This window comes from Triplophysa dalaica, chromosome 14, assembly GCF_015846415.1.
Source record: "Triplophysa dalaica isolate WHDGS20190420 chromosome 14, ASM1584641v1, whole genome shotgun sequence".
Classification (NCBI taxonomy): domain Eukaryota; kingdom Metazoa; phylum Chordata; class Actinopteri; order Cypriniformes; family Nemacheilidae; genus Triplophysa; species Triplophysa dalaica.
The window spans coordinates 11,006,747-11,033,631 of NC_079555.1; the positions used below are offsets into that span (position 1 = coordinate 11,006,747).

General features: G+C 40.4%; 1 protein-coding gene across 2 annotated transcripts; it reads left to right on the forward strand.

Annotated features, from left to right (window-relative positions):
* The first annotated feature begins 1,046 nt into the window (after positions 1-1,046).
* On the forward strand, positions 1,047-26,634 carry yap1 (Yes1 associated transcriptional regulator). 2 transcript variants are annotated; one of them, XM_056766364.1, is made up of 8 exons: positions 1,047-1,650; positions 2,503-2,738; positions 14,406-14,524; positions 15,050-15,163; positions 21,793-21,965; positions 22,754-22,887; positions 23,777-23,889; positions 23,982-26,634. In XM_056766364.1, the coding sequence occupies exons 1-8, from the start codon at positions 1,450-1,452 to the stop codon at positions 24,218-24,220; spliced, it is 1,329 nt and encodes a 442-aa protein (XP_056622342.1). In that variant the 5' UTR covers positions 1,047-1,449; the 3' UTR covers positions 24,221-26,634. The 2 variants fall into 2 exon arrangements, with proteins under 2 accessions (XP_056622342.1, XP_056622343.1); XM_056766365.1 differs by lacking the exon at positions 15,050-15,163.
* Positions 26,635-26,885: the final 251 nt, after the last annotated feature.

Genomic DNA, 26,885 nt, shown 5'->3' on the forward strand with positions numbered 1-26,885 from the left:
AAGGAGCAGTTTTCATAAAATATAAAGTTGGAGAAATTGCTTAGGAGAGTGTTGGAACATTTCTTTTTAGGACGTGAACCGAAATTACTTCATTGTCAAAACATGACATTGTTCATTCAATTCATGAACGCTGAAGTTTAATAATAAAATAATTCACAGCACTATCCAAATTACAAGGCAATGACAAAAAGCACGCACATGTTGTGTTTAATTTTACATGGCCCGTAGAGACAGTTCATGTTAAGGCTGCATATTGTTTGGCTGGTTAAAAGGTAAAAGCACAAAGTAACTTTTTTAATCCATTCATCATGCCCTTACTGTTCCCGCAGGGGATTAAAAGGGTTTATAATCAGTCACTCAATGTTATATGTATGGGAAAAGAACTGGTCTCAGTCTTGACAAAATGATTTCTCAATGGACCGGGAAGGCTCATTTGCATAACAATTATGGGAACTGCATGGAACTACTTTTCTGCGCCATTCTACAGAATGAAAGACAATTTATTTCTTTATTCATAAAGAACAGAGTGCTTGAACTTCACTGGTGTACTTTTGTATGATGGGATTTAATCCACAGAGAGCGACACCTCATGGGATAGCCGAAATATGGATGAATAATTGTGACCCCTAAAACATACACCAGGAGGTCACTGTCTTGTCCGACCAATTTATAATGAAAATAAAGTAAATACAATTATATATATATATATATATATATATATATATATATATATATATATATATGATAATGTCATGATGAATTGGCCTGTTTAGTAATATTTAACACATTTCAGAATACATATGTCAAAATCTGAACCTAAAATAAACTGGTTAAGAGTTTTATATACGTTATTTGTCGTTGTGAAAAAACTTTTGCTTTACAAAATGATGTTTGTTGGGAAATTATTTTTGTGCTGTAAGATCCTACAACGAGTAAAGCGTATTGCTATAAAGTCTCTTTCTCTAGCCCCTCCCTCTCTCTGACTCAGCGGTCACATGACTCATAAAGTTTGATGTCCTGCCCAAACTTTCAGAAGTTGAGAGAGAGAAAAAAAGTTAGTTAGGTTAGTGAAGGGGCTGTGATTTTTTTATGCGCAGTACAGTCACCACCAATGTCTGCATCAGAAGACCCGTAAACCTTTGTGAGAGTCATACGGACACCGCGTAAAGACTTTAGACACTTTGGAAGAAGTTTAAAGGACAAAGTTGAGTAGATATGCGCGTTTCCAGATTTATTGCTGTGTTCTCGGCAAGCAGAAAAACACAGCGCTGTCTACTTTCGTCGCAAGGCTTGGATAACTAATAACGTGGACGGACACAGAAAGGAGTCGGGCTGCTTGGATTTTAAGTTTTTGACGTTTTATGACTGCAGTTTCTTATTGAACGTTTTTCACTCGGATAAAAACAAGAGCAGATTTCGCACAGAAAACAGGACATTTATTTTGGAGCCATGGATCCGAGCCAGCACAACCCTCCTGTCGGTCATCAGATCGTACATGTTCGGGAAAACTCTGAGACCGATTTGGAAGCTCTTTTTAACGCTGTGATGAACCCGAAAAACAATATCGTCCCTCCTTCTCTGCCTATGAGGATGAGAAAGCTGCCAGACTCCTTCTTCAAGCCACCAGAGCCAAAGTCCCACTCTAGACAAGTAAGACCACCCCCACAGAAACCACAAACTATTCCTCCAAAGTTATTCCTTCGCCTGACAGTGCAAGCGAGCGGCCCATTGCATAGTTTCACACAACTTTCGAGCTTGTGGCGATCTTCGCAAACTTTCCTATTAAAATCAACGGAGCTGTCTAACATTACGCGAGTCAGGCTCCGTTGATTATAATGGGACTCGACGCCAGCAGTGACATCATCTTCTGTGCACATTTTGTTCCTTTAACAAGTTTGCTTAACACACAACCGACCTCTCATAGATATTTTAGGACAAAAAATATAAACGCGAGTAATCTGCGTTTATAAACCATGTATGAATATTACTCCAGAATTTCAAAAACTTTGTGTGTAACATAAAAAGATGAATTTCGCGGGAAAAGTTTAATTTAGTGAAATTTTACAGTAGCAAATACAATTCAAAAGAGTTTAAAGAGTGACACCCATCAGCATTTTAAGATTAAAGTAAGTCAGCTACATAACTCAACTTTCTCGATCCTGGACTCGCGTCCCGCGCATGCGCAGATGAGAGTTTTAGTTTGCTTAAAAGTTGCTCCAGGACAGCCCGTTTCCTACAGAGCTCCTCCTTAAGTCTGCAGTGTGGGCCACATCCGTTTTTTTTTACTTTTGTTTTTGTGAAAGGGGCTGATAATGAAAGCAAAACCTTGTTTATAAATCTTACCACTAGTATTTAATTTTCGGTATTGCATAATTTTCTTCATGTTGGATTTCTTTCCCAACATGTCCGAATTCACAAATCCTTTCACGTTAATTGTTGCTTTACATTTGAACCCTTTGAATGTTTTCATGATAATAAATGTAATTCCCTAACCCTCCACAGGCCAGCACAGATGCAGGTACCGCCGGTACCCTCACACCCCAGCACGTCAGGGCACACTCGTCTCCCGCCTCCCTGCAGCTGGGTGCAGTTTCCCCCGGAGCGTTGAACAGCATGGGTCAAGCAAACCCCCCACCTCAGCATCTCCGCCAGTCATCGTATGAGATACCCGACGATATACCACTGCCCCCAGGCTGGGAGATGGCCAAAACCCCTTCGGGCCAGAGATACTTCCTAAAGTGAGTTGTTAAAGTTGTCACGCCTGATATGATGTGTATGCCACCATGGTTTCTGTGCTGTTTTACATATGTAGATTAAGTGTTAACTGAATGACCCTTGACCTTCAGAATATGCAATGCTATCAGCCAGTTTAGAAGTAAAGGACTTAATTACAACAAAGACACATTTTAGAGTTTATTATAACAGCAATAAATCGCACCATCTGGGCTTTTATTGTAAATGAAACAGATGAGAACTCATTGTTGTGCCGTAACACGTTTTTGATTAGAGAAAATTCCCAATAAGGAATCTTTTCTCCAGCTGGTTTATAGATCCTAGTCTTCGCAACAGTTTGTTAACTCGTGTGCCAAGGTTTTCTTCTTTGTGTGTGTGTGTGTGGGTACTTGGAGCTTCTGCGGATTGGGTTTCAGAAGGGAACAAAGGCCCAGTGTAACAGCGTAGAGTAGTGGAAGACGGGCTGGCCTGCTAAACTCATCTGCCTGTCCACAGAGCTCTAACACAGGACTCAATCCGAGAGCCCATAGAGTTAAAATGGCAAATGAAACTTCAAGGGAGTACATTCCGTCCATTTGAATCGCTCTATTTAGGCTCTCATTATTTATTTGATAGCTGCTATATTAAGACTGCAATTGATACAATTCTTTTTGCATATAAAGTTTCTGAGATCGGTGACCCTCTGACCAGTCGGTTCTAGACAAACATGATTAGTCTCCAATTTACTGTGATAAAACGGAGAGCTTTTAAAACCAGATGTTTGGAGGGTGAACATCTGGAGAACATCTGCTTCATTTGGACCAGATCTACAGGAATTGTGCAAAGGGAGAAGAGGGACAGGAAGGGGGAAACGCCACTTGTGTAGTCGCCTCACAAGACTAAGGCTGATGTTTTGGAAATGTTGTAACTACTAATATAACACAGAGGACAGACTGATCTTCAAAGGGATAGTTCACCCGAAAATGAAAATTCGGTCATCATTTACTCACCCTAAAGTCGTTTTAAATCTGCAAACATTTTTTGCACAGAAGAAGGTATTTTGAAGCATGTGGGAAACCATACCATTCTGGGGCACTGTTAACTACCACTGTAGTTTACTTTCCTACTATAGTAGTCGATGGTGACCCAGAACTGTTACTTTACAAACATTCTTCCAAATATCTTCTTTTGTGTACAGTGTGTTACAATAATATGTATACAGATTTGAAGCAACTTGAGGGTAAACAGAGTTTTCTTTTTTGGTGAACTATCCCTTTAAGACTCAGTCATTCACAGTTTCAGAGTTGGGCGGCTTTATTTATTTCTATAGCATAAAATAGTAGGCTCATGCGGTCCATTAAGAAGGTGATTCTCAGGCAAACACAGGGCAAATGAGACGTCTCGCTCCTTTTACCTTCCCAAGTTGTCTGTGTGTGGGCATTGTCTGATCTTTACCGAGGCCAGTGCTCAAATACACAAATGAAAGTCAGGGTGTCCAAGACTTCACTTGTCTGTTGAACCCCCTCCTTTAAACGTCTCTTTGTTTGGGGTTTTGGAGAACTGGGAGGGTCATTTTATTAATCTCTTATTGTTGTTGACCCTAGCTTTGTTTGTGCATAACTTTCCCACAGGAAGGTAACATGGTTCGTCAACAATTTCAAATTTTTTATAGTGAGTGCGTTCTTTATTTTATTTGAATTTAAATGCACATGTGAAATTGCATAATTCAATTTCATAGCAACTGTCTGTGTAGTTACACATCAAAAGTGTGGATTATGTGTGGATTCACTGGTGGCTTCAAGGATCTTGTGCTGGAAAATAGAACCACACTCCTATTTATAATCACAGCCTCTTCAAATGAGGGATCCCTGCCAACTTGTTTGAAACTCAGCTCACATTACTGTCAGGTACTACAGTTCTTCCTTTCTTGCTTGTACATAACTCTCACATGAGCTACTAACACCTGAGGTTTCATCTTAGGGGGGAATTTCTGACTGAACATCAACGTCAGATACAGATATGCGTAGGGAACAGCCGAGGGAAGCCTGACCATCAGCTTGGTTTCCGTTTCTGTGTGTATGAAAGCGCAGTTTGTGAATCCGCTGTGCACTGCGTCAGTAGAGATAATGATCGTGTGCAGAGTAGAGAGGCCACTTTGTTCATCCAGTGACACTCATGTGACCCAGTCAAATATAGACAAACAAACAAGATTGAAAGACTGAACCAAAAAAAGATTCTGTAGTTATTGCTAGTTAGATTTTAGCCGCAAATGGTAACTCTGTATGTAACCTTTTTGTCCTTCGGTATTAAGTTTAGCCATAGCTTAGGACTCAGCTGCTGTTGTGGTGATGAATTTGATAGCAGGGTAAAAAAGTCGGAAGAACATAAAGTTATCAGAAGACGCATTCAACCTATTACAACCAGTCATTTGAAATGGGTTAGCATCGCCTCAGAAGCTCTTGATTATAGGGAACTATTTTAGTGAAGCTTCCAGATTTAGCTTTGGATTTGCTTATTGGGATTGTAGTTTCGCTGTGTGTTGTGTGTTCGGCAGATTAAGTCGTATTCTTTTTTTTTTTTTAAAGAAGGTGAGGTTGGAGATTGGTTAAATTTAAATTGTATTATGTTGCTGATGAAATAGCATGAAAAATCTGTATTCTTTTATATGAACTTTAAGGGATCGTTCGCCCCAAATATGAAAATTCTGTCATCATTTATTCACCTTGTGTGGTTCAAAACCTTTAGATGGCTCTTTTTTTATGTGGAACACAAAAGAAGATATTTTGAGGAATGACTTGATGGTTTTGTCTCCAGATAATGGAAGTCAATGCAGACAAATGTTGTTTGGTTACCAACGTCCCTCAATATTTCTTCTTTTGTGTTCTTCAGAAGAAAGACAAAGAGATTTAAAATGACACGGGGGTGAGTAAATCATGATAGAATTTTCATTTTTGGATAAACTATTCATTTCGTCGATCATAATTGTGATGCCCTGCTTAAATTAACTTTCAATTCCTGGTTCACTGTGCATCTTACCTAGGCCTTCATGTTCTTTTTTCTTCCTTGTCTTCCAACTTTCATTCTAAACCTTGTGAAGGAGAGAAGTGGGAAAAGGTCAACATGATGTGTTGACCTCTCCCTTTTTCCCTTTTTTTCCAACAGTTTACTGTGAGCTTTGATTTATAATAGACTCTGACAGAGGGCGGGGGGAGGCTCGGGCGGTTGAGGGTCATCTTGTTTAGTTCTCGCCTGCCCGTTTTTTGGGACCCGTGAGGAGGGGGGGTTAAGTTCACAGGGCACTAACACTGAGATCAGGGTCATAAACTAATGAAGGATTCTAATTAAGAGAATGTGGCCAAATAGAGGGGCTAATCAGTGTTTCCGTTGTCTTATTAAAGCCAGGATTTGGTGGGGGATTTCGCCCACGGGAGGGCGGCCCTTGCTGAGAAGGGCCCTCAGGGATGTGGACCCCAGCTATCACCGGGATTAACCCTCTGATGGGAACCGCCGCTGCCCCTCCACCCTTTTTAAAACATGCTGCTTTTAATTAGTACACAAAGGTGTGTCTCAGATATTCACACTGAATCTTTCCTCAAGGCGAAACTTTGTTGCATACAGGCTGTCAAGATAGTTTGGGAAGATTCGGGTTAGAAGTTGAGGGACATGGCTAATCTGCGAATAATACAACACCTCTGTGAGTGAGGTGACACGGTGGTGATGATGGTTGGTGGTGAAGTCTAGTGTTTTAATGAGCACTATTTGGGTTTCACAACGTGCTTACCATTAGGTCAGTGTGGCCTCAAGGTCCATAAACAAGAACTGGAGCTCTTATTTCCTTCCTGCTGTGTACACCACCATGGGATTTTCTTGGTTTGGGTTGAAGGGGAACCTGGAGAAAAAAAGAACACAAGGGTTCATCCGGGTGGATTGTAACTTTATACATATGTTTGCATTTAATTGGACGTAGCTCACTAAATGGCTTTATTTGACTTTGCAATTTGTCTGCTGCAACTTGCTGCACAAACATACTGCAGGACATTCCAGGTGTTCCAGCGAAAACAAATGGTGTGTGTTTTTCTTTTTTAATAAAACATTCGTATTAGCAGGCAACACGCTCACAGCCTTTTGTTACAGTATGTTGTGAAATTTAGGCTACTCCTGGAAGCATTGCATGTCCAGACACACACAGTCTTTGTTATTTTGCTGCAGACTTCTGGGGTGGGCTGTTTTCTTTTGGATTTTCCTCACACACTCAAACTCCATTTTCCTCAAACCAGTTGGGAAAATATTTGCTTTGCTGCCCTTTTCCCCCGCATTGAATGGAGGTATCAGCTTGATTCACGTCTGTCTTGATTTCCAAACAGTTCAATTGTGTGTTACGGGAACACATGAGCAAAGAAGACATGACGGGATTAGTAGAGCGGTCTGAGGAGTTTTGTGTTCATGTGATTTATTCATGTGATGGTGATTTAACTTCATCTTCCACTCCTATTCCTGTTTAAACAGACCCATCGGGAGGGCCGGTTTGAATCACGCTGTGTTAAATTGCACCCTCGTGTGTGTGAGTTGGGAGAAAGTGTGTTGTGTAGTGCTTTTGGTCGTTTCTTTGATGGCTAACGGTTAGGCCATCTGGGTCAGGCTTCTCTTTCCAGCTCCATTTGTAGCACATTTGTGCAGAGGACAGAGAAGGGAGTGAAAGTTCGCTGTTGTTAATGTGATCACGGGGAGAGGCTGGTTGTTCTCCAGACCAAACCTGACCACAATCTTGCTTTGGTTTAATGTATGGTCGAGGGTTTTTTAGGGGACTGTCTACTATTTTTATTTTAAAAGAAAAGTTTGCCCCTTCATACAGAAATCTATAGGACTTCTTTCCTTTTTCTAGAATATTATCAGAATCTTTGGATTGTTGTTTTACACAGAGCTATTGAATGGCCACGGAAGACTTAATTCAGCACTGTTATGATACTTTTATGTTGCTTGTGTATTATTTATAAAGTGTTTTAGCTTCCGTTCACGTCTATTGACATTTGATGGACAACTATTTGCAATATTTTTAGTCACAGTTTAATTAGAAAATCACATCGTTTGTTAGATAACAGTCAGTCCGTTTTGTAATGTTTAGTTTCCCAGGTCGGGGTGGATTCATTTCCCAGCTCATCTAGTGTGAAGCATTCACTCTGAGGAAAATGTGTGTTTGTCAAGCTTTGGCTTTATTGACCACACACAAACAAGCCCCTTTCCTGTTGAAGTGTCATCTGTGTGTGTACATATAGAAGGCAGAGTTAGCCAGACCAGTGTTTACTCAGTCCTGGTGTAACACCTTTGCCCCAGACATCAATGCTTCTACTGTCAGTGAGGAACAAACTGCTTCAGGAAGAACCCCTGCCTATGTATTCAGACCCGGGACTCTCTGAAAATTCTGTTTAGATTTCCCAAACAACTCGGCATGTGTGCCGCTTTCAGTTTTATCTTTTCATTAGCAGTTTAGCTACTAAAGGTAAATGAAGCACCACCTCCCAAATCTCATTATGTAAAAACATATGATGGGTCTTTTTTTACATTGAAGTGTTTTTAACATCATGGTAGTATAAACAAATGTCTCTGGAGAGGATGATTTCAATTACCGTGTTGTAATGAGAATAGGATTTCCTCTGTCTAAATATGGGGTTTGGTCCTAACCAGCCATGTCTTTGATAAGCAGCAGAACATTTTGTTCATCACTTGGTTTTTCTTTTTCCAGTAACAATTAAACTTAAGCCATCTTCTGGTTTGAAGTGAAAGTCAAATGTCTTGTCGCTGGAAACTGCGAAAGGCAAGATTTTGAGGTGAAGGAACTATTTTAGCAATTCAGAAATATGAGGTGAACTTTCTTTAAATAAGCTCTACCAAAGTTTCCTCTTGGATTTTTCTCTCTCTCTCTCATTTTCTGACCGACTGTGTTAACTCACCGCTTTGTCCACTGGCCCCTGTGATATGAGCTCTCCTTCAAAGAGGAACTTAAATCCGTCCAGAGGTCATCAGGTCGCTCAATAATCTCTCCTGATGATGTCCTGCTGACGGAAGCTCAGTCACTCATCCACCCGTCATGATACACGCCCGCTCGCTCGCCCGTGATGGAGAAATGGAGAGCCTACTGGGGTCCTGACTAACAGCATTCAGCCTTTCATAATGGTCACTTGTTTGTGGCTTCATTACAGGCTAATATACAAAGTCTTTGTGAGGATTTGTGTTTTTGTGTGTGTGTATTTTCTTTTACATTTGACACGCATACTTATACTGAAAGCGTATAGTCTGAACGCACTCAAATCCGTAAATTTCAAACAAGCATTGATTCATTTAATTTGTTTACATCTCACTTTGCTGTTGTTACTTGATATCATGTATATATTGGGCACCTGCTCCGTCTGCTATTTTCCATGTTAAATGCAACTAAAGCTGTCCTTGTATGAGGACAGATCATTCCCTATGCCCATATTCCCATAATTTAGGGTCAAATATTTGTTGTTTCTTCGGCAGAAGTGGAAAACACACATTGCTAACTAATGTCGAGTGGAACTGTGAGAAGCATTCAACGCTGCACCTCCAGCTCTGTTATAAATAACTGCAGCACAATAAACAGAGGCCTGATAATTGGGCCATCAATCATGTCGAGCGCTTGGGTGGGTCTAGGGCCAGTGCCATGAGCTCGCTAACCTTCCCTCTCCACTGACCACCTCCTCCTCCAGCTCTCTCTGATTTCATGAGCTCTGATAACAGCTGGAGAGGAAATCAGGAAGTTAAATTCTATAGAGGACTGTCTCACTTAGTGTCTCTCTCCGACACGGAGGGTTTGCTATGCGGTCATGGCTCAATGTGATTTGAGTGCCAGGATCCCCACCTCCGCTCTCACTGTCTATCCATTGGCCATTAACCAAAAGTTTGGCTGTTAGTCCTGTAGACCTTTGTTTTGTCTACATTTGTCAGTCAACCAGTTCCTTTTTCTTTCTGTAGGCCGGGATTGAGGGGTTGTATTTGTCTGGCTGATGATGTTTAAAACTCCGAAGGGTGTTTGTGGGGGTCCTATGAGCGGAACTCTATCCTGTCTTTGCTTTTGTCTCCATCTCTGGCCCCTTAATCTTCAATAACGCCTCTCAGCTGGTGGCCACCAATGATCTGTAATGGCCCCTGAGCTGTAGACATGACAGCGATGGTTTTCCTTGTGGGATATTGTTGCTGTAGGTTTGTTGTTGTAAATGTGCAGTCAACCTCATTGAACTCCACTGATGAGCGATTACCGGTTGATGAAATTGGTTAGCCATTAAACAGATGTGTTATTGCGGTTAGCTACGTAAGGTTAAATATGATACAATTTGTCGCAACATATTGTGTAAAATATAAAATAAGAGTCAGATTTTATATAGGCTACATATGGATTTGTTACTCTTGGCTGGTTTTTGGTCATCCTCCCGTTTTCCCGGTACTTTCCCGCTGAGTAAAGGGAAGCTAGTGTGCCTCATTTTTGAAGTGTGTTTGTGTATGAAAAGTGCTGAAGGAACATTACGTGAGTAGACACTCAAAAGTGAGGCAATGCTTGGGTTCGGGCCCAAACTAGGTTGTGAGTCGGTGACCACAAAAACACATGTTTCAAAACATAGTTTGTTTCCTTGCTGCCTATACAGTATGGGTAATTCCAGGGTTATGGATGTGACATTTTCAATCTGAACTTAAAAATATTAAACAAAGAAAGTATTTATTCCCAATCTATTGAATCATCTGTTTATTATTTGCTAAACCCCTGTGTATCAGTGTATGGATGAGTTGCGTTATGGACAAAAATGGACACACGTTTTTGAGAGACAACATACTATGTACTTGTAGGATTTCTGTGAATTAAAATATAAACCAGAAGCAATAATACCCAAGAAATGGAGAAGGGATGGCTCTTCATAGAACATAAAATAGTTACAATATTTTTATGTGTCTGTTTATCAGGAATATGGACTGTTATGGATGTGACAATTCACTTATTTAAACCTGTGACATCTGTCCTATCAGTTTGTTTTCATCCTAAATTTGGGATTTGTATGAATCTGCCCAGATGGCTGATGAATGTAACAGTTCCAAGCTTTATTTGGAAGGCAGGACTTCCTTTACCAGAGCCATCCCATTGGATGTTCCAATTCCTCCTATTAATTTTAAAACAAGCACCTATATAAGATCTCCAGCAGGACACTCGGGGCTAATAAAGCCCACCTGTGTGAACGCACCAGCTTCTGCCCTCACTGAAACCCAAGAGGAGATCTTCATACTCTACATCCTGTGCTCCAATTAAAATTAACTCACACTGCCTCGCTCCCTCCCTCTCTCTCTCTCTCTCTCTCTCTCTCTATTTCTCTCTCTCTCTGTACACCCCCCCATCTCACTGTCATAGTTTCCAGCAGCATAGGAAGGGGGAGGACCGGGGTGATCTAAAGTGTAACAGGACCACAGCGAAACCACTCAGCCAATAGAGTTCAGAGGAATTGCTTCCGCGCTCGTTTTTTCCTTATTCTTTTCCTCCGCTGCCCTTCTTTTTTTGTTTGGCGGTCATTTGGCCCTCCCCCGTGACCCTCCTGAAGAGGCCCCCTGTTCTTCGTCTGCTGCGACCTGGGCTGTTTTCCTGGAGTGTGTGTGTGGGTTGGGGGGTAGGGTGGCTTACTGGTAGGTGGATGGGAGAGGGGGCAGTTTTTTGGCTGCTCCTTTGATCAGTAAAGCATAAACAAGAGGGAGCTTCGAGAGAGGGAGTGGTGAAGTGCTGAGTCAGTCTCTCTCTCTCTCTTTGTTTTTCTTACTCCCTTCCTCTCACATAAGGCAGATATGGCAGAATAGTGACTAATTGGTGGAGAGAAAGTGACGACAAGAGAAAACATAGAGCTGTGTTTATGATAGCAAGGGGGTCACGTGAGTTTATTATTGTAGTAGTGTTTGCAAAAGTTTGATTTTGTCCTCTCGTTTAAAAATTATCATCGGTTCACGATCGTGGTTTGGTTAGTGCAGGGTGGTCATCGACAACAATGATGCCGTTATTTTACAAATAAATCAATTAATGATGACAAATGAAGTTAGTATGTTGAACTGCTTAAAGGTGAGCCGCCAAGCAGACTAAAATATATTGGTCGACTACAAAGTTCAACACATGCAAATCTCATACGTTTTCGACGACAAAACCCCTTTTAAATGGGCAAAGACAGCAGAGCAGGGTAAAAAGAAACGGGTGAATAGCATTTAGGGTGTTGGGTCGTAGCTTGGTCTGAGTCTTTGTCCAGCAGGTGAAAGCTTTGTAAAACTGGCGCCAGATTGTTAAAGAGGCTGACACTTCAGTGTGTTGAAACAGGCAGTGAGAGAAAGAAACCTCCTGGGAGGAGACCCACTACTGACCCTGCCTGAATGTACAGGCCCTCGCCTGACAGACAGACAGAGAGAGAGAGAGAGAGAGAGAGAGGCAGAGAGGCCTTTTCCTGTGTTAGCTCTTCATCTTAATCGAGCAACAAGCCCTGACAAAGCCATCATTAGAAATGCCTCCACACCGCTGTCAAAAAGAGATGAGAGTGGTGTTCATTTGAGTACGAAGCATTTCATAACAGTCTGTTTTGTCCTGATGTTAGACGGGACGTTTTGTGTTCTTAGGACGTTTTGTGTTTTTAGGTCGTTTTGTGTTTTAGGTTTTACCTGGAGTCATATGTTGATTTTAAAACTTAAGCACATAATCCAAACTGGTTCTGTCTTGCCCTGTTTCAAGTTAGATTGCAGACCTTACAAAATGTGCGTCACCTCCAAACACTCGTCTTTTTACGGCCAACCCCATCCCAAACTCTGCTCGTAAATTGCGTGCTTGTGCCTTCAGGACGCTGGAACCATTTCCCCGGAAGATTTGTTAAATAAGAAAAAGAGATAGCAACTTGGAGTGTTAAGGAAGCGGGGAGGAGTTGCCAGGTTTGAAGGCGTGAGATTAGATAATGCAAGAATGTGCGTTAATACAGAACTGTCAAGAAACGCATGAGAATTTTTGCAGTTGAATATCGCTGCTGTCCTTCTGAAAGCTCATATCTCCATGTTTTGTGATTTTTACTTTTTGTCAAAAAGCATTATTATTTGTCACCATTTATGTTTGTCACTGGCTTTTGCAAATATCTAACCAATGAAAAGTATGCAGAAGTGATGGTCAACTTTGTACATTTTAAACGATTGCATACTGTTTTTTTTCCATTTCCTGAAAAACAGTGAACTTGAACAGGTTCAGAAAGACAGCGAGGATATTTACAATTTAAAGGAAGGTTTCACCTAAAAACCAAAGCTATGTTGTGTTGAATCTTTATGACTTATTTTCTTCAGAGAAACACCAGCAAGTTTTCTTGAATGTCTCTGATCTCATCCCTACAGAGAAAGTGGATAGAGACCAGGAGCTGTCAACGCTCCGCATGACACAATATTTCAAATGTAATATTTTAATCTGTTTATATTATTAATTGTACTAGCTCTGTGTGAGGGACAGGCTGAAAATAAATCAAATGTATTAATAACTGCTTTAAATACATATTTTTTTTATGCTCCAAAAAAGTCATACAAGTTTGGAACTACATGAAAGAAGTATTACCTTTTTAATATGTTTCTTTATTATTAATTATTATTTTCTTTTAATAGCTCTAATGCGAATGTGTCTCTTTCTGTTCGTTGGGATTAAATCCTCATAAGGGCCTCAGTTCTCTGGCAGTATTTATCCCAGCTCCACATGTGATAGACTGCTTAACCTTTAAGTGGCAAACTGCAGTGAAAGAGAAAAAAACAACACTGCGTCAAACGGCACCGCTCACCCTACCACCCCGCTGTCTGTTTAGATTCTGAATAAACAAAGGGTGTTAGTCTGGCTTCAGTCTCTCTCTTTGGTCTTGTTTATTCGTTATCCGTGTGATTCATCACCGACCTTACACAGTAATTGTTGACTTCATGTGCAAATGATACAGATTCAGTCCAGTGCTTACGGCAAATCGCGTGTAAACTAGGTCAAAGTTCATCTAGTGACCTACAGTTAGACACACTCCCTGCAGCGGCTCCTTCACAGTAATACATCAGCAGATCTTAGTAGGAGTGTAAAGTTTACAAAATGGAGACTATTTTTAGTGAGCAGGGCAGAATAAATGAAGTGGAGTGCCGTTGGTAACAGTGCAGGCCATCATTTACACATAGTTTGCAGAAGGCTTTGGAGATGTTTGGTACCTGCTCGCAGATAAAAGGATTGAAATGGTGACCAGGTTCTGATATTTACAATAATCTTGCAAAGTTTCAATTGCTTGGGGATGTCAAATAAACCAATGGGGGATGTTTAATGGTGTGTTAAATGAAGTACGTTTGCTGATGTTTTTCTGGCGTAGATATTTGGTTTACTTGGACATAAATGGTGTGTGAAGAGCTAGAGAGCAGACAGAAGTAAATTAAATACTCAAACATGCCTATGGTACAGAAATACTGTCTAGGTAGGCAGTAGAGAAAACAAATGAACATTGGCAAGCGTGTCAGTCTGAGATTAAACGAATGTAAACATGATATTACTTTCATGGAACGGCAAACATTGGCTAAATTTAAAACTACCATTGTTAAAAAGTCAGTGTGTCCAAAAATGTTCACGAAGAATGAACTTTATATGCCATGCTTATATGTCCTTTTCTATCTCCTCATAGCCACAACGACCAGACAACCACATGGCAGGACCCTCGCAAGGCCCTCCTTCAGATGAACCAGGCCGCCCCGGCCAGCCCAGTGCCTGTTCAGCAACAGAACATCATGAACCCTGCCTCAGGTCAGCAGCGATCCCAGACACTCGTTACGTATTAGAAACCACACTCGCAGTTGCAGCATTCTCATGGTAATTCCACGGGTGTAGCGGTCTCTGTTTACATCCCACCCAACTCCACCTCTGTCCCAGCAAACGCAGAAACCTTATCAGACGTATGAAGCAGACAAATGCAAATGAATGCATATGAATGACAGTCGGTTAGGTTAGAAGCGTCTTGTTGGTCGGTCTCATGGAGTCACAATAGAGACCTGGGTGTCCAGACCTGGGTTTAGCCTTTGGGCGGTTTGAGAGGAACCAAACAAAACCAGTCCTGTTCCAGATTATAAGGTGTTCCCTATGTAATTCTATTGTCATGCTTTAGACAACAAACACAAATTTTCATTCCACAGTATTTCGCAAAGTTTCTGTGGTGAAAATGTTCAGATTCTGTACGTAAAATTAATTGGTTCTGTTCAAAAGTAAAGAAATCCATGTGTTTAAATTCAGTCAAAACTGGAAGAGTCACTGTGCTGGACTGTTCTCTCTCAGGTCCTCTTCCTGATGGCTGGGAACAATCTATAACCTCAGAAGGAGAGATCTACTACATCAATCACAAAAACAAAACCACCTCTTGGCTGGACCCACGACTTGACCCACGTTTTGGTGAGCTCTAAATTCTTAAAGACGAAAGCAAATGAGAAAAGCTCAGCATTTTTAATACTACTTTTTAAAACAGAATTCCAATTATACAATTTGATTGGATGAGCCATGTTCACAGCCATTATCACAACAGAGTACCTCAGAGATGACATATTTTGGTAGGCCAACTCGGAAGTTAGCTGCGCTTAAACTTTATTTAAAACGTGTTCCCTGGTAAGTAGTAACTCTGTCAATGAATCCCCAACCATGTTTTTACAGATTTGTGTGCGTGTTGCATTATTTGTGAGATTTATATGTGGGATGACTTTTAAAGGTGCAATAAAGGTTCAAAAGTCACAAGTGGGTTAGAACTGGTGTGTCTTATGTCATTGATTAAAACGTGATAATATTTTGAGGTTTTGAGGTGATTTACTAAAAACCCATTAAAGAAGACTTTGGAGCGATGGAACCGGAAGTGCTAAAACGCTAACTCACTTCCAGGGTTTGCTTAAAAAAATACGTCATCTCTGAGGTAGCCTGAACAGATGTAAAGAAGTGTCTATGTTACTTGACAACTGTAAACAACCTAAATTAAGGCTTTGTTTGGTTTAGGGAATATTTGTTTTAGATTTAGATGAATCATTTTCTGCTTTGTGTGTTTAAGAACAACCCTTACCATAACCTTACGTGGTAAAATCACTGTAAGTCAGTGTCATGGCTTATTGTTTTAATGTCAGTTCAAACACGTGACTCTCTCTGTGAAATCCGGACAAAAGTCTCAATCAAAAAATTATGGAATATCAAAGTAGTCAAATGGACAAAAATGTGTAATGTGTATTTATTGCTGTAAATTATAGATTATATGATTATATACATTTTCAGTATATGCTACATAAATTTTGGTAACACTTACAATAAGGTTGTATATGTCAACATTAGTTAATGCTTTAGCTAACATAAACTAACAATGAACAATACATCTACAGCATTTATTAATTTTTATGTTAATTTCAGCATTTACTAATATACTATAATACTATATAAATATTACTAATTATATAATGACAAACTGTTTTAATGTACAATTTTAACTGTTAACATTAGTTAATGCAACATGAATAACAAAGATTAATAAATCCTGAAAACTGTATTTTGCTTATTGTTAGTTCATATTAGTTAATGCTTACCCAAATTGTTATTTTCATAACTGAAATGAATGATTTCGACTAATGAAATTATTATTATTTTGCACAGAAAATACCAGAATTTGGCCTTCTTAACATTGTAGTCTAATAAGCGTATAAAAAAGATATTAATGTTATATTTTTTTACAGAATATTCTTTACGTATTATGCAGAATGAATTTGTGTAAAAAACAGTGAATCACAAAAGCTGGGTTTGTTTGTGGCACACGATTCCCGCTTCCTGTGACATATTGTTGAGGTTAGCCAAAACTACTCCACACTCAGGACTTTGCTATGTGATCCTTTTTACTCACTCGAACCCACACACACACACATTCACAAACTAGCACAAACCGAATCTGATTACGCGGCCCCCGCACCCCCTTTCGGATATGAACTCATAATCCATAAACACAGGCAATGAACTGCACCTGACTTGTGAAAGAGTCACGTTGATCTAATAATCTTTAGTGCCGTCAAACGGTCTGCAAAAAGGTTGTCGGATTGGGACGTTCATCCACTTCTACCGCTCTTTAATCCAGGTTCACAAAAGAGTTGAAGGCTTCTGATCATGTCACTTTGAGTTACTCGTGCTCGAGGTGCTTTTCCTACTTCCCAAACGGTGTTCCTTTGGGAGCCTCTATCTGTTTCCTACATGTATCAACATGTACGTTTGTGCTGGCTGTCTGAATCCTTAGAGATGATGTTATGAGATAGTAAGCAAATGTACAGAAATCACAGAAGTGGTTGTGGAGTAAGTAGTAAACAGTATGAAAGACTAAAGCAGAGGAGAGAGAGAGAAAGAGATGGAGTGGGGGGGAGGTCGGCTCTGGTGGGTGAAGCTCTTTGAAGATTTATAAGTGTTCAGCGGACAAGCTTGGTGGGCCCCTGAATTACAGACGTAATGTGAGGGGGAGAGCAGTGGGAAAGAGACGTGGTTAACTCGTTCTATGCCGCAAGTTCTGAATGTTTGGGCGTTCCCATGCGGTTTTATGTAACTGCTTGTGTCTGCATTTTTTTACGGCCTCTGTTGTTTTTATCCATCTCCTCTCATCTGCATCTGCAAACTGCAGACTTTTGGGGAAAAGCTTGCTGCCGTGACCGGAAAGTTAGTTTGTTAACTCGCTGACTTGAATAGAAAGTTATTGTTGTATGCAAAACTATTCCAGTTTGTTTATCGAACTGTTTCAAGCACATGCCACATCAATAACCTGACATGCGTTTTAAAGCTCTATCCAGTCTAGGTCTCCACTCATTGACAATGGCGACAGAGGAGTAATTTGAGGAGGGCTAGAGTAGGACTGTACTCCTTTAACAGAGAACTAAAGTCTGGCCATTCTCTGTAAACCCCCCTTTCCCACCCCGCGTGAGGCCCAGCGCAGGCAGAACTGTTCTCAGCTGCACATCTAGACAGACTTGAGTCGGTGCCAGGCCTCTCGATGCTGCAGCTCTGCTCCTAATCTGTTCCAGACCTTTTCAGTCAAAGAGACCCAATGTTAGAGACAGAGAGAGAGAGAGTGGAAGGGGGCAGGCAGGGCGAGAGAGGGGGAAGGGACGAGGAAAAAATAAAGGGAGGAATAGAAGAAAGGGAAGAAAGCCCACGGGATAAACTTGTGCCTTCTTCATAACATGTGGAGGGTTTGGTAAGAAGTGAACACGCAACGGTGAGCAATTTCCAGAGGAGTCTGGTCAGAGACGCCAACCCTCGCACTTCATCAGGCCCTGAAGACACACAAGAAATCACTCAAGTTCTTTAAAGGAAAAGGGAAATTTTACTTGCGCTTATTTTTGTGCGAACTGTCTCTTTAACTTGGAAGACTCGGTGGTGGGCCAAGTGGATCTTTTGGTTATCGGTCATGTGCTGCAGCCCGTTTTATCCGCTTGGATTGTCAAAGCACTTAAGTGCAGGAGTTGGCACCTTGTTGGCAAGCGCAGAGTGATGTCACACTCTTGCGAAGCACTCGTCTTTTCCAAAGCTTTGAGCTAACCCTGACTCATGAACTCTTGTGCATAAACACTATATAAATGCCTTATTGGGTAATGGGATGACAAACATGACATCAGTGTTTCAATGTTGACTTTTGCATTTGTTAACCTAAATTTTACTATGCTAAAAATGAATTATGCATAAATATTTCGAATTCACAGTTTTCTGATGAAAAGAGTGACGCTAACACGTGCAAAACTAGCCATCATAATGTTAGAAGGTGGTGGGCTTTGTCAGGCCAATGCTATGTGGTTGCTAGGGCATTTCTTGATGGTTGTTTGAAAGTTCCATGTGGTTGCTAGGTGATTGCTTACTTGAGCAGAAAAGCCCCCCCCCAAGGAAGTTTTTATGATGTTCTTAGTCGTATATGTACTTGCGTTCGTCCTTCAGTGTGTGCGCCTGTATTTTTTTCACCCTTTATAAAGATGAAGTCTGTAATTTTTATGTCTGTGTCACCATCTTTGTTTATACCAAAAAGTAGAGGTTACCCTGCAGATTTATCTTTATGTGGGCAAACTGAACTTCTTCTGCGGCGTATACTTGGAGTTTCTAAGTGAGAGTGCCCCCTGGCTTTCAGATGCAGCTGCATTTAACCGTACTTTAAAGACAACTGCTCAAAACTGTGCAGACACAGGCCAGAGTGTATGCACTTTATTTTATATTTATCGTGCAGCCCTAATAGACGCTGATATTTTACATACTTGTTTAATAACTGTATTTTTTATTTTCAACCAAAAAAGTTACAGATTGTAGCTTTAACATATTTTGAGACGTTAAACAGCCTATTCCTGAAAAGCTTTTTTAAACTGTTAGTATGAGCAATAGTAATCGTCACGAAACAGAAGTTGCAATAGTGTTTCCTCCCTAATTGTGAAGTTTATCTGAATGTAATGACTTTTGTATTGAGAAAAATATAGGGCGGGGCTGTATTTTATCCTTTAAGTAGTTGATTGGATTGTTGGAAACCTCGCCATTGTACAGTCAGTATAGTCCCGCCCTCAGGCCGAGACATATGTCATGCAAAGGAGAGATTCGTTTTGAAAGGAATGGGATTTACATTTACATGAATAAAAAATGTACAAATAAATCATTTATATAAAAGTGCTATATCCCATGAAAAAATATGAAAGGTTAGTTTTTATTTCATAGTAACTTTAATAGTTCATGATGCTAACAGTCACCAAAAATGAGCTAACTCTCCAAGCCTTAATCTTGTTTTTTTTGTAATACAGTCATGTGTTTCCACAAGTGATATGACTGCCATCTTTCTTTTAGCTGGTTTCCTAGTCAGACAGCTGCATCATCTCACACCAGCTTCCGGCAGCGCTGATTTCTTTTGTGTGATCTGCAGAGGTTTGTGCATGATAAGGATGGAGCAGCTTTTCTCTCAGACTCAGATTAACTCTCCTTCCTTGTCTCCTCCGAGCTTATCTACTAGCTGGAAAATCAGCCGAGCGTGTTTCAGAGAACAAACGTGTTAAATCGTCAGCCTGCAAATATTGACAAAGTCTTCGGGTTCATGGCCCAGGGTCTTCTGTGAGCACTCCTAGAAGTTTCCCAACACACTGCAAAGACTGGTGAAGCGCTGCCGGTTGGCAGAGTTGTGTGATGGTCTGATAAAGACTGTTATTGCTGGATGCTCGTGTTCCAACGGCAATGGGGAAAAGACAACAGGGCAAACTACGTCAATGTGTTCTTTATCTCTTTATTTGTATTCCTCTTGCACATTTCCGTCTCCACCTGATGGTTCAAGGGAGAAGAAATCCATGGCAGGAACCTGCTGTTCTGCAATACTTATGCAACACTTGAGTCATTCTGCCATGTGGATAAGATGTTTTGTTTTGTTTATGTGTACTTTTGCTGTGGTGTGGAGTTTCCCAAGCGAGATTCTCCAACAGTCAAGTACAGACAAGTCGAGGAAATCCAGACGTGACAGTCGCTGTTAGTTTTCTGTTAGTTTTGAAGTAGAACTCATGGAGCAGGTCATGAGGGTTGAGACGCAAGACGCAACAAATCCTGCTGCTACATATCAGCCTGTATCAACCGGTCACTTCTACTCAGAGTTCAGCCATTACTTCTCTACCAGATCCGTCATTTGGCTTCAATAGAACCATATCTATGCAAGATAAGGGTCTTAAAGAGAAACAAACACACACTCCCCCACTAGCACTCATAGTATACATTCCCACACACTCTTCCACGCCTCGGGCAGTGTGGGGGTGGGTGGTTGCGGTGTGTGTGTGTGTGAGAGAGAGAGAGAGAGAGAGAGAGAGGCGTGGTGAGTCTCTGATCTGATTCCCATGGTGAGAGGAGAGCAGAGGCTCATTCAGGCCTGAGGTAGAGTAAACACACTGTGATTGAATGGTGATGAGGATAAGCGGGAAAGACGGGGCTCCCTCGCGCATGACAACGCGGCACCATCGCAGCTTTGTTGTCACTGGTGGCCCCAGCGCATAAGTAAACAGCAGTTTTCATTGGCTCAATTACTGTAACACCCCGCCTCCAGTTGGCTCTAACGTTTGTTTCTTTTATTCGAGTCCGTGGCGATACGCATGATTCCCGTCACATGCATTGATAAGCTCTTTTCATTGGGTTGATGGTCATGCTGCTACACCCTTACTGATGTTTAACATTTATGCATTTTGCAGACGCTTTTATTGAAACTTGAGTGGCGGTTCATTTAAGTTACACATTTTTATCAGTATGTGCGTTCCGGGAGATTGAACTTGTAACTTTTGCAATGCATACAATTGCATTTCATAGACCTTTACTTTTGCAACTTGGATATTTAGATTTTGTATCGATCCTGTGGTCTGTTATTAATCTGCCAATGTTTTCTAAAAAAGATATATGTTATATAACATTTAAATACTTACACAACTTTTCCAGAATTTTCACCACAGTTATGTGTAAGAAACTACTGTCTGTTAAACATAAACTGTAATATTTCTACCCCCGTGAGGAACTTTTCATTCAGTTGAAAATGTTTTTAACTATGTGCATCCACATATACTTTATATTTTACTTAATATATTTTTATCAAAAAACAATATAGTTTTACTTTTGAATTGCTTGCATCCATAGAAGGCAGGGCAGTAAAAAAGTAAATTAAGATTAATCGCATCCAGAATAAACATATTATTTTTTTTATTTATAAACACATACATGTATAAATATTTAGGAACATTTATGTGTATTTATTTATATTTACCAGTAATTTAAATTATATATTTGTAATTATACATTTTTATATTATTCTTTAATATATGCATGCATGTGTATGTGTATGTGTTTATAAATACAAAATTAATATGCACAGTACACGGACATATATTATGCGAACACAAACTTTTCATCTGAATGCGATTATTCACGAATAATCGTTTGACAAAAAGAAAGAAATAATTAAAGCTTGATTTTAATTGGCAGACATTAGACGGCAACAAAGCACACTAACAGTGATCACTTCTATGTCCTTATAGCTATGAACCAGGGGCGGATTTCTCAGAGTGCTCCGGTAAAGCAAGGCTCCCAGTTGCCCACCAGCCCACAGAGCGGAGTGATGGGTGGAAATAACCAGATCAGACTGCAGCAGATCCAGATGGAGAAAGAGAGACTGAGACTCAAGCAGGAGCTCCTTCGCCAGAGACCACAGGTCAGACGCACACCTGTCAGAACATTCAGTCCTCACATGCTCGAGTCTGAACCCAGTGTAATTTAAAGCTAATGTTCGTGAGATGTATTTCTGTATGCATTGTACCGTGTTTAATTGTGCTAGTTGATGTGACAATCTTTTGATTATTGGCACAAGGTCACTTTTATTGACAGTGTCAGGATGACAAGAACCGGCCATTTTTATGGTGTTTTGTTATCTGTTAATCAGAAGCGGCTGTGTCAGTTTAAATTGGTCATAGGAAGTCTGTAATAAAAACGAAGATCTGACCCTCAGCTCTCCCATAAATGACAGGCAATAAACCCACACCTCTGCTAGATAATGTGCAAGTCTCTGCGAACCGCCCGTTCGAGCCGAGATTGTAAAATAACCGAGGATGTTTACAGACAATCTTGCACAATCTTTTGACAAATGATAACTAGATTAGTCACTCAGGACTTGTTGAATGGGCAGGGCTCTTATTTCCCTGAAGAAGGTGATACAGGAAACTTAAGTGAAACTTGTAGGTGAAGTTTCTTTCACGTAGAGTTTTGTGCACGTGTGCGTGGGTTCAGAGTCAAACCAGTATAGTTTGTTCTGTCCTTTTTCTTCAATGGAAATATGCGCTTGCTCAAGTCGCCGTACCTGGACTGACTCCAAAGAAAATGATCAATATAGTCTAAGCCTTCATTGCAATAAAAACGTAAAGAACACCAATTATGACCGCTTCAAGCAAACCTACATGGAAAAAATGAATTTCCTCACCGTGACGCTTCAAATTCTGTTCACAGGAGCTCGCGCTGAGAAACCAGCTGCCTACCAGTATGGAGCAGGATGGCGGCACCCAGAACCCCGTCTCCTCACCCGGCATGGGCCAAGATGCCCGCAACATGACCACCAACAGCTCTGACCCTTTCTTGAACAGGTAAAAGAGACATCCAAACACAAACCTTTAAACGCAAAAAAACACAATAAAAAGGGGAAAAACTTTTACTTTTCCACATGGTCGTAATTACCAGTCCCATAAGGGCAAATCCTTCTGTTGTTGAATGGGCTCATCTGTGACCTCTGGTGGACAGTTGTCTCAATGTCGTCATCATGGTAAAGTTCCTTTTGAGAGAATTGCGCCACCCAGTGGCAGCAAGTGATAGTAGACGCTCTCCTCCTACAATTATGAGCAGATAAGGGTTTGATGTGAATGACAAGGCAGCCCATGAGAACATGTGGTCTTAGACAAGGCTGCCCCCCCTCCCGCTGTGCTTACAAAGAGCTCATTCATCCAGCAACTCTCATGTACTGAAGGCACAGTTCATTCTCTTAATTAAAAGAAACGTGCTGTATTTTACTTCAATGTAGCATATCCTCTGGCCTCTTTATTCCAGCTCACTGTTCTCAACTGGCTGGCTGCTATTTATAGAGAGCTTTTCTCAGACCACCAGCAAAACAACACCTTTTACAGTGACTCTCAAAGGCCGTTCAAAGCAGGCTGCTGCCAACCATACAAGAAAAAAAAACAGTTTTTACATATGATTATTACTGTTTTGGACATAGGAGAATAGTTAGGATTTCAAAATAATACAATAACTTAAAATAATATTATGGATATTGTGCAGTGTTCTATGCTTATTATTCATATAATTCATATTCATATCATTCACAGGTTCATTTTAAACACTTTTTTATCCAGATTTCTTTTCTCATAATTGATTATTAAAAATAATAGTGTGTTTCCTAAAGAGTAGTGATTTTGGAGATGCTCATGGACACTGATGATCAATCAAAATTAATGTTGTCAATGGACTTTCTCTGTGCAGTGGGACATATCACTCCAGGGACGAAAGCACAGACAGCGGCCTGAGCATGAGCAGTTACAGCGTCCCCCGCACCCCAGACGACTTCCTCAACAGTGTGGATGAGATGGAAACAGGTACAGCGCTTCACAAAATGGCACCCACACCATCATGAGACACTTGAATGTAGATGTATGAAAAACTGACCAGTCAAATCTCTCGCACTTAGGCGATAGCCTTGGCCCTGTCTCCATGGCAACACAACCCAGCCGCTTCCCTGACTACCTGGATGCCATCCCGGGCACAGATGTGGACCTGGGCACCCTGGAAGGCGAGAGCATGGCAGTAGAGGGTGAAGAGCTGATGCCCAGCCTCCAGGAAGCCTTGAGCTCCGACATCCTCAACGACATGGAGTCCGTGCTCGCGGCTACCAAGATTGACAAGGAAAACTTTTTGACCTGGTTATAGAGCATCTGATGCCAGCACTACGCCTTCTCTTCCAACATGCTGAACTGCTGCCTAGTCCAATCTGTGAAGGATGTGTAGATGCGTCGAGTTGAAAAGAAAAGACATTTCACCTGGACATGTAAACGTGGTTTTTTATTCCCTTTTCTTAACTTCCTTTCACGACCTTTGGCCGGTTTTGAAAGCAGACCTTACGTCCTTTGTGCGTTTTATTTCGTGCGTCTTTTTTGTGTCTGCATCCTCAAGGCTGGGCCATGAACAGACAAGTATTCACCCAAATCCGTATCATGGCAGTGCTATACGACGACCTGTCATTGTGTGTCTGATGGAGACGAATCCGTGTCCTTTACCCTCGTGAACTCCTTATGCGAACAGAGCCAAGAGGCTCAGACAAGCCCTTAAATCGACCACCACATCCTCCTGTGACTGTAAAGTGCGTCGTCTGAACACAACCTTGATCTCGGCTCTCACGCGCGAGTCCGAGAAACCAAAAAACGAGGAGGTCGTCGTCGGATTTGCGGTTTAATGATTGAAAGGTTCAAATCGAATGGTTTCAACGTGTCGCTTTGATTAAACAAATACTGCTGCTTGGCTGTGCCAGCAATATTACACTAGAAACTTGTATCTAATCAAGTGCCTTCGGTCGTGTTTCTCAGAGAAAAGATCCTGTCATTTTACATTCATTTATCATAGATCAAACACTTTGTTTTTCCTTGTTTCATTAATCAAAGTATTTCTTGAAAGGTTTTATGAAAATGAAATTATGTCTGGAAGTTGGGTTTATTTTTAAGAACCCTAGTCTCTATGTGTCAGTTTTATTTAAGCCTAAATCTGTTTCTTGAGGGTAATGGCATTCGTATGTGATCAAAGAACAATTTTCTTTTTCCTTTTGTTTAAACCGATGTTAACAGAGCTGCCTTTTAGTACAACATTTTACAGAAGACACTGAATAGATTGACTATCATTTCTGCTTCATTGTAATCACAGATGATCATTAGGTGGAAGTTTTTTCTTAAGCCGATATCTTTTTTTTAGCTTATGATTTTAGTATATGTTCTTGCGTACTGTTTTTAATGACAATATCTCAGCAAAAAAACACAGAACAAATATTAAAGGGCACTTTGATCAAACGTAGCCTTTAAACAAACATCTCTCATTTGAGATCAGTGCCAGTTGAGGTTGTTGCTGAGACAGATATGGGGCAGGATGGAAGGTTCTGATACGTTTTAGATGGGTAGATGAGCATGTTTTGAGGGGGAGCTGTTAGCGTGAACATGATTTGGTAACCGTGGATATGAATGATAGACTTCAAGGAAGCAATCAGTTATGATTTCTGCCAGGATTTTACTCAACGAGGCTTCCAAAGACTGTTTTTAATCAATTGTTTTCTCTTGATATGAAAGGGCAATGAACGTAATTTATCATACTTTTGTGTACACATAGGCATAAGCTAATGGGAAATGGTCTAAATGATTTTGTGAGGGTATTTCTGATGAAGCATGATTTGACAGATCCTCGCATGCTGTTATAACTAAAGACACTATGAACAGGTTACCTAGAACGGCCTTTTTGTTACATGGTTTACATTATTTCACAGTAGTCGAACACTACAGGGACTTGTCGGTTTGATGATTTGCATACAGTACAAATGAATATTTCCTCATGTTTACAAGACCTTTACACTACAATGTTAGCTCAACTGGCCCATATCCTCAATGTATTTTACATGTATTTTTTTAAAGGTGAAGATTTATGATTATGATATTCTGTGGTCTGTTGGGGGGAATACACCATCAAGGTCTATAACTCACTTGCCTCAGTATGAAAAATGTTATGGTCAAATTTTGATCAAATTTAGACATTCTAGAGAGAAGAAAAGAAAAAAGACAAGCTAAAAGAAATATCTATTTTTGCAAACAGAGTATTGATGGCAGACTGGTGGGAAAACGTGTCTGAGAGCAATGCAACAAAATGTTTTCTGAACTGTTGGTACAGTGCTGGTATTGCACGTTAATAGAACATTGTGTCAAATGTGTATTTCACTTAAACATGATTTTATGCTTGCTTAGTGTGAAACTGTTCAGAATATATAGTAACTGTTTACTTTTTGTGTAGTGGTAGTACTAATCACACAAGTTAATGGATTGGTATTTAGAGTTCTTTAAATGCACCCAGAATGAATTTAAATACATTTATTATGATCTCTTTTTTTTAATCAATGTATGTGCATGTACCTTAGAACCTTATGTTCCGTTACATTGTATCTCTTTACATATTACTTTAAATTGGCCTGGAATAAAGTATATACTTTGGTAAATACTGTCTATTAATCGGTTTATGCATTTTTAATGAAACGTACAGTATATTACACAATGTATTGTATCTAGACAAATAAACAATAGGTTTTGCTTCTTCTGGACCAGCGTTTAATTACGTCATCCGAAGAGGTCAAGCCCAACCCTGATAATGATTCACTCCCAAATTTAACTAGTATTTTACACTGTCCATATTAAAAGCACGTTACACAAAACTCGTTTCATTATGCAATGGGTTTTATAGTTCTTGGAAATAACCTACCTTACCTAAAATGCACTTGCTTGTCGAGAAAAGCAACAGAAGTTAATCATTAATCATTTAAATTATGAAAGAAGCAAGTCCAGCATTACCA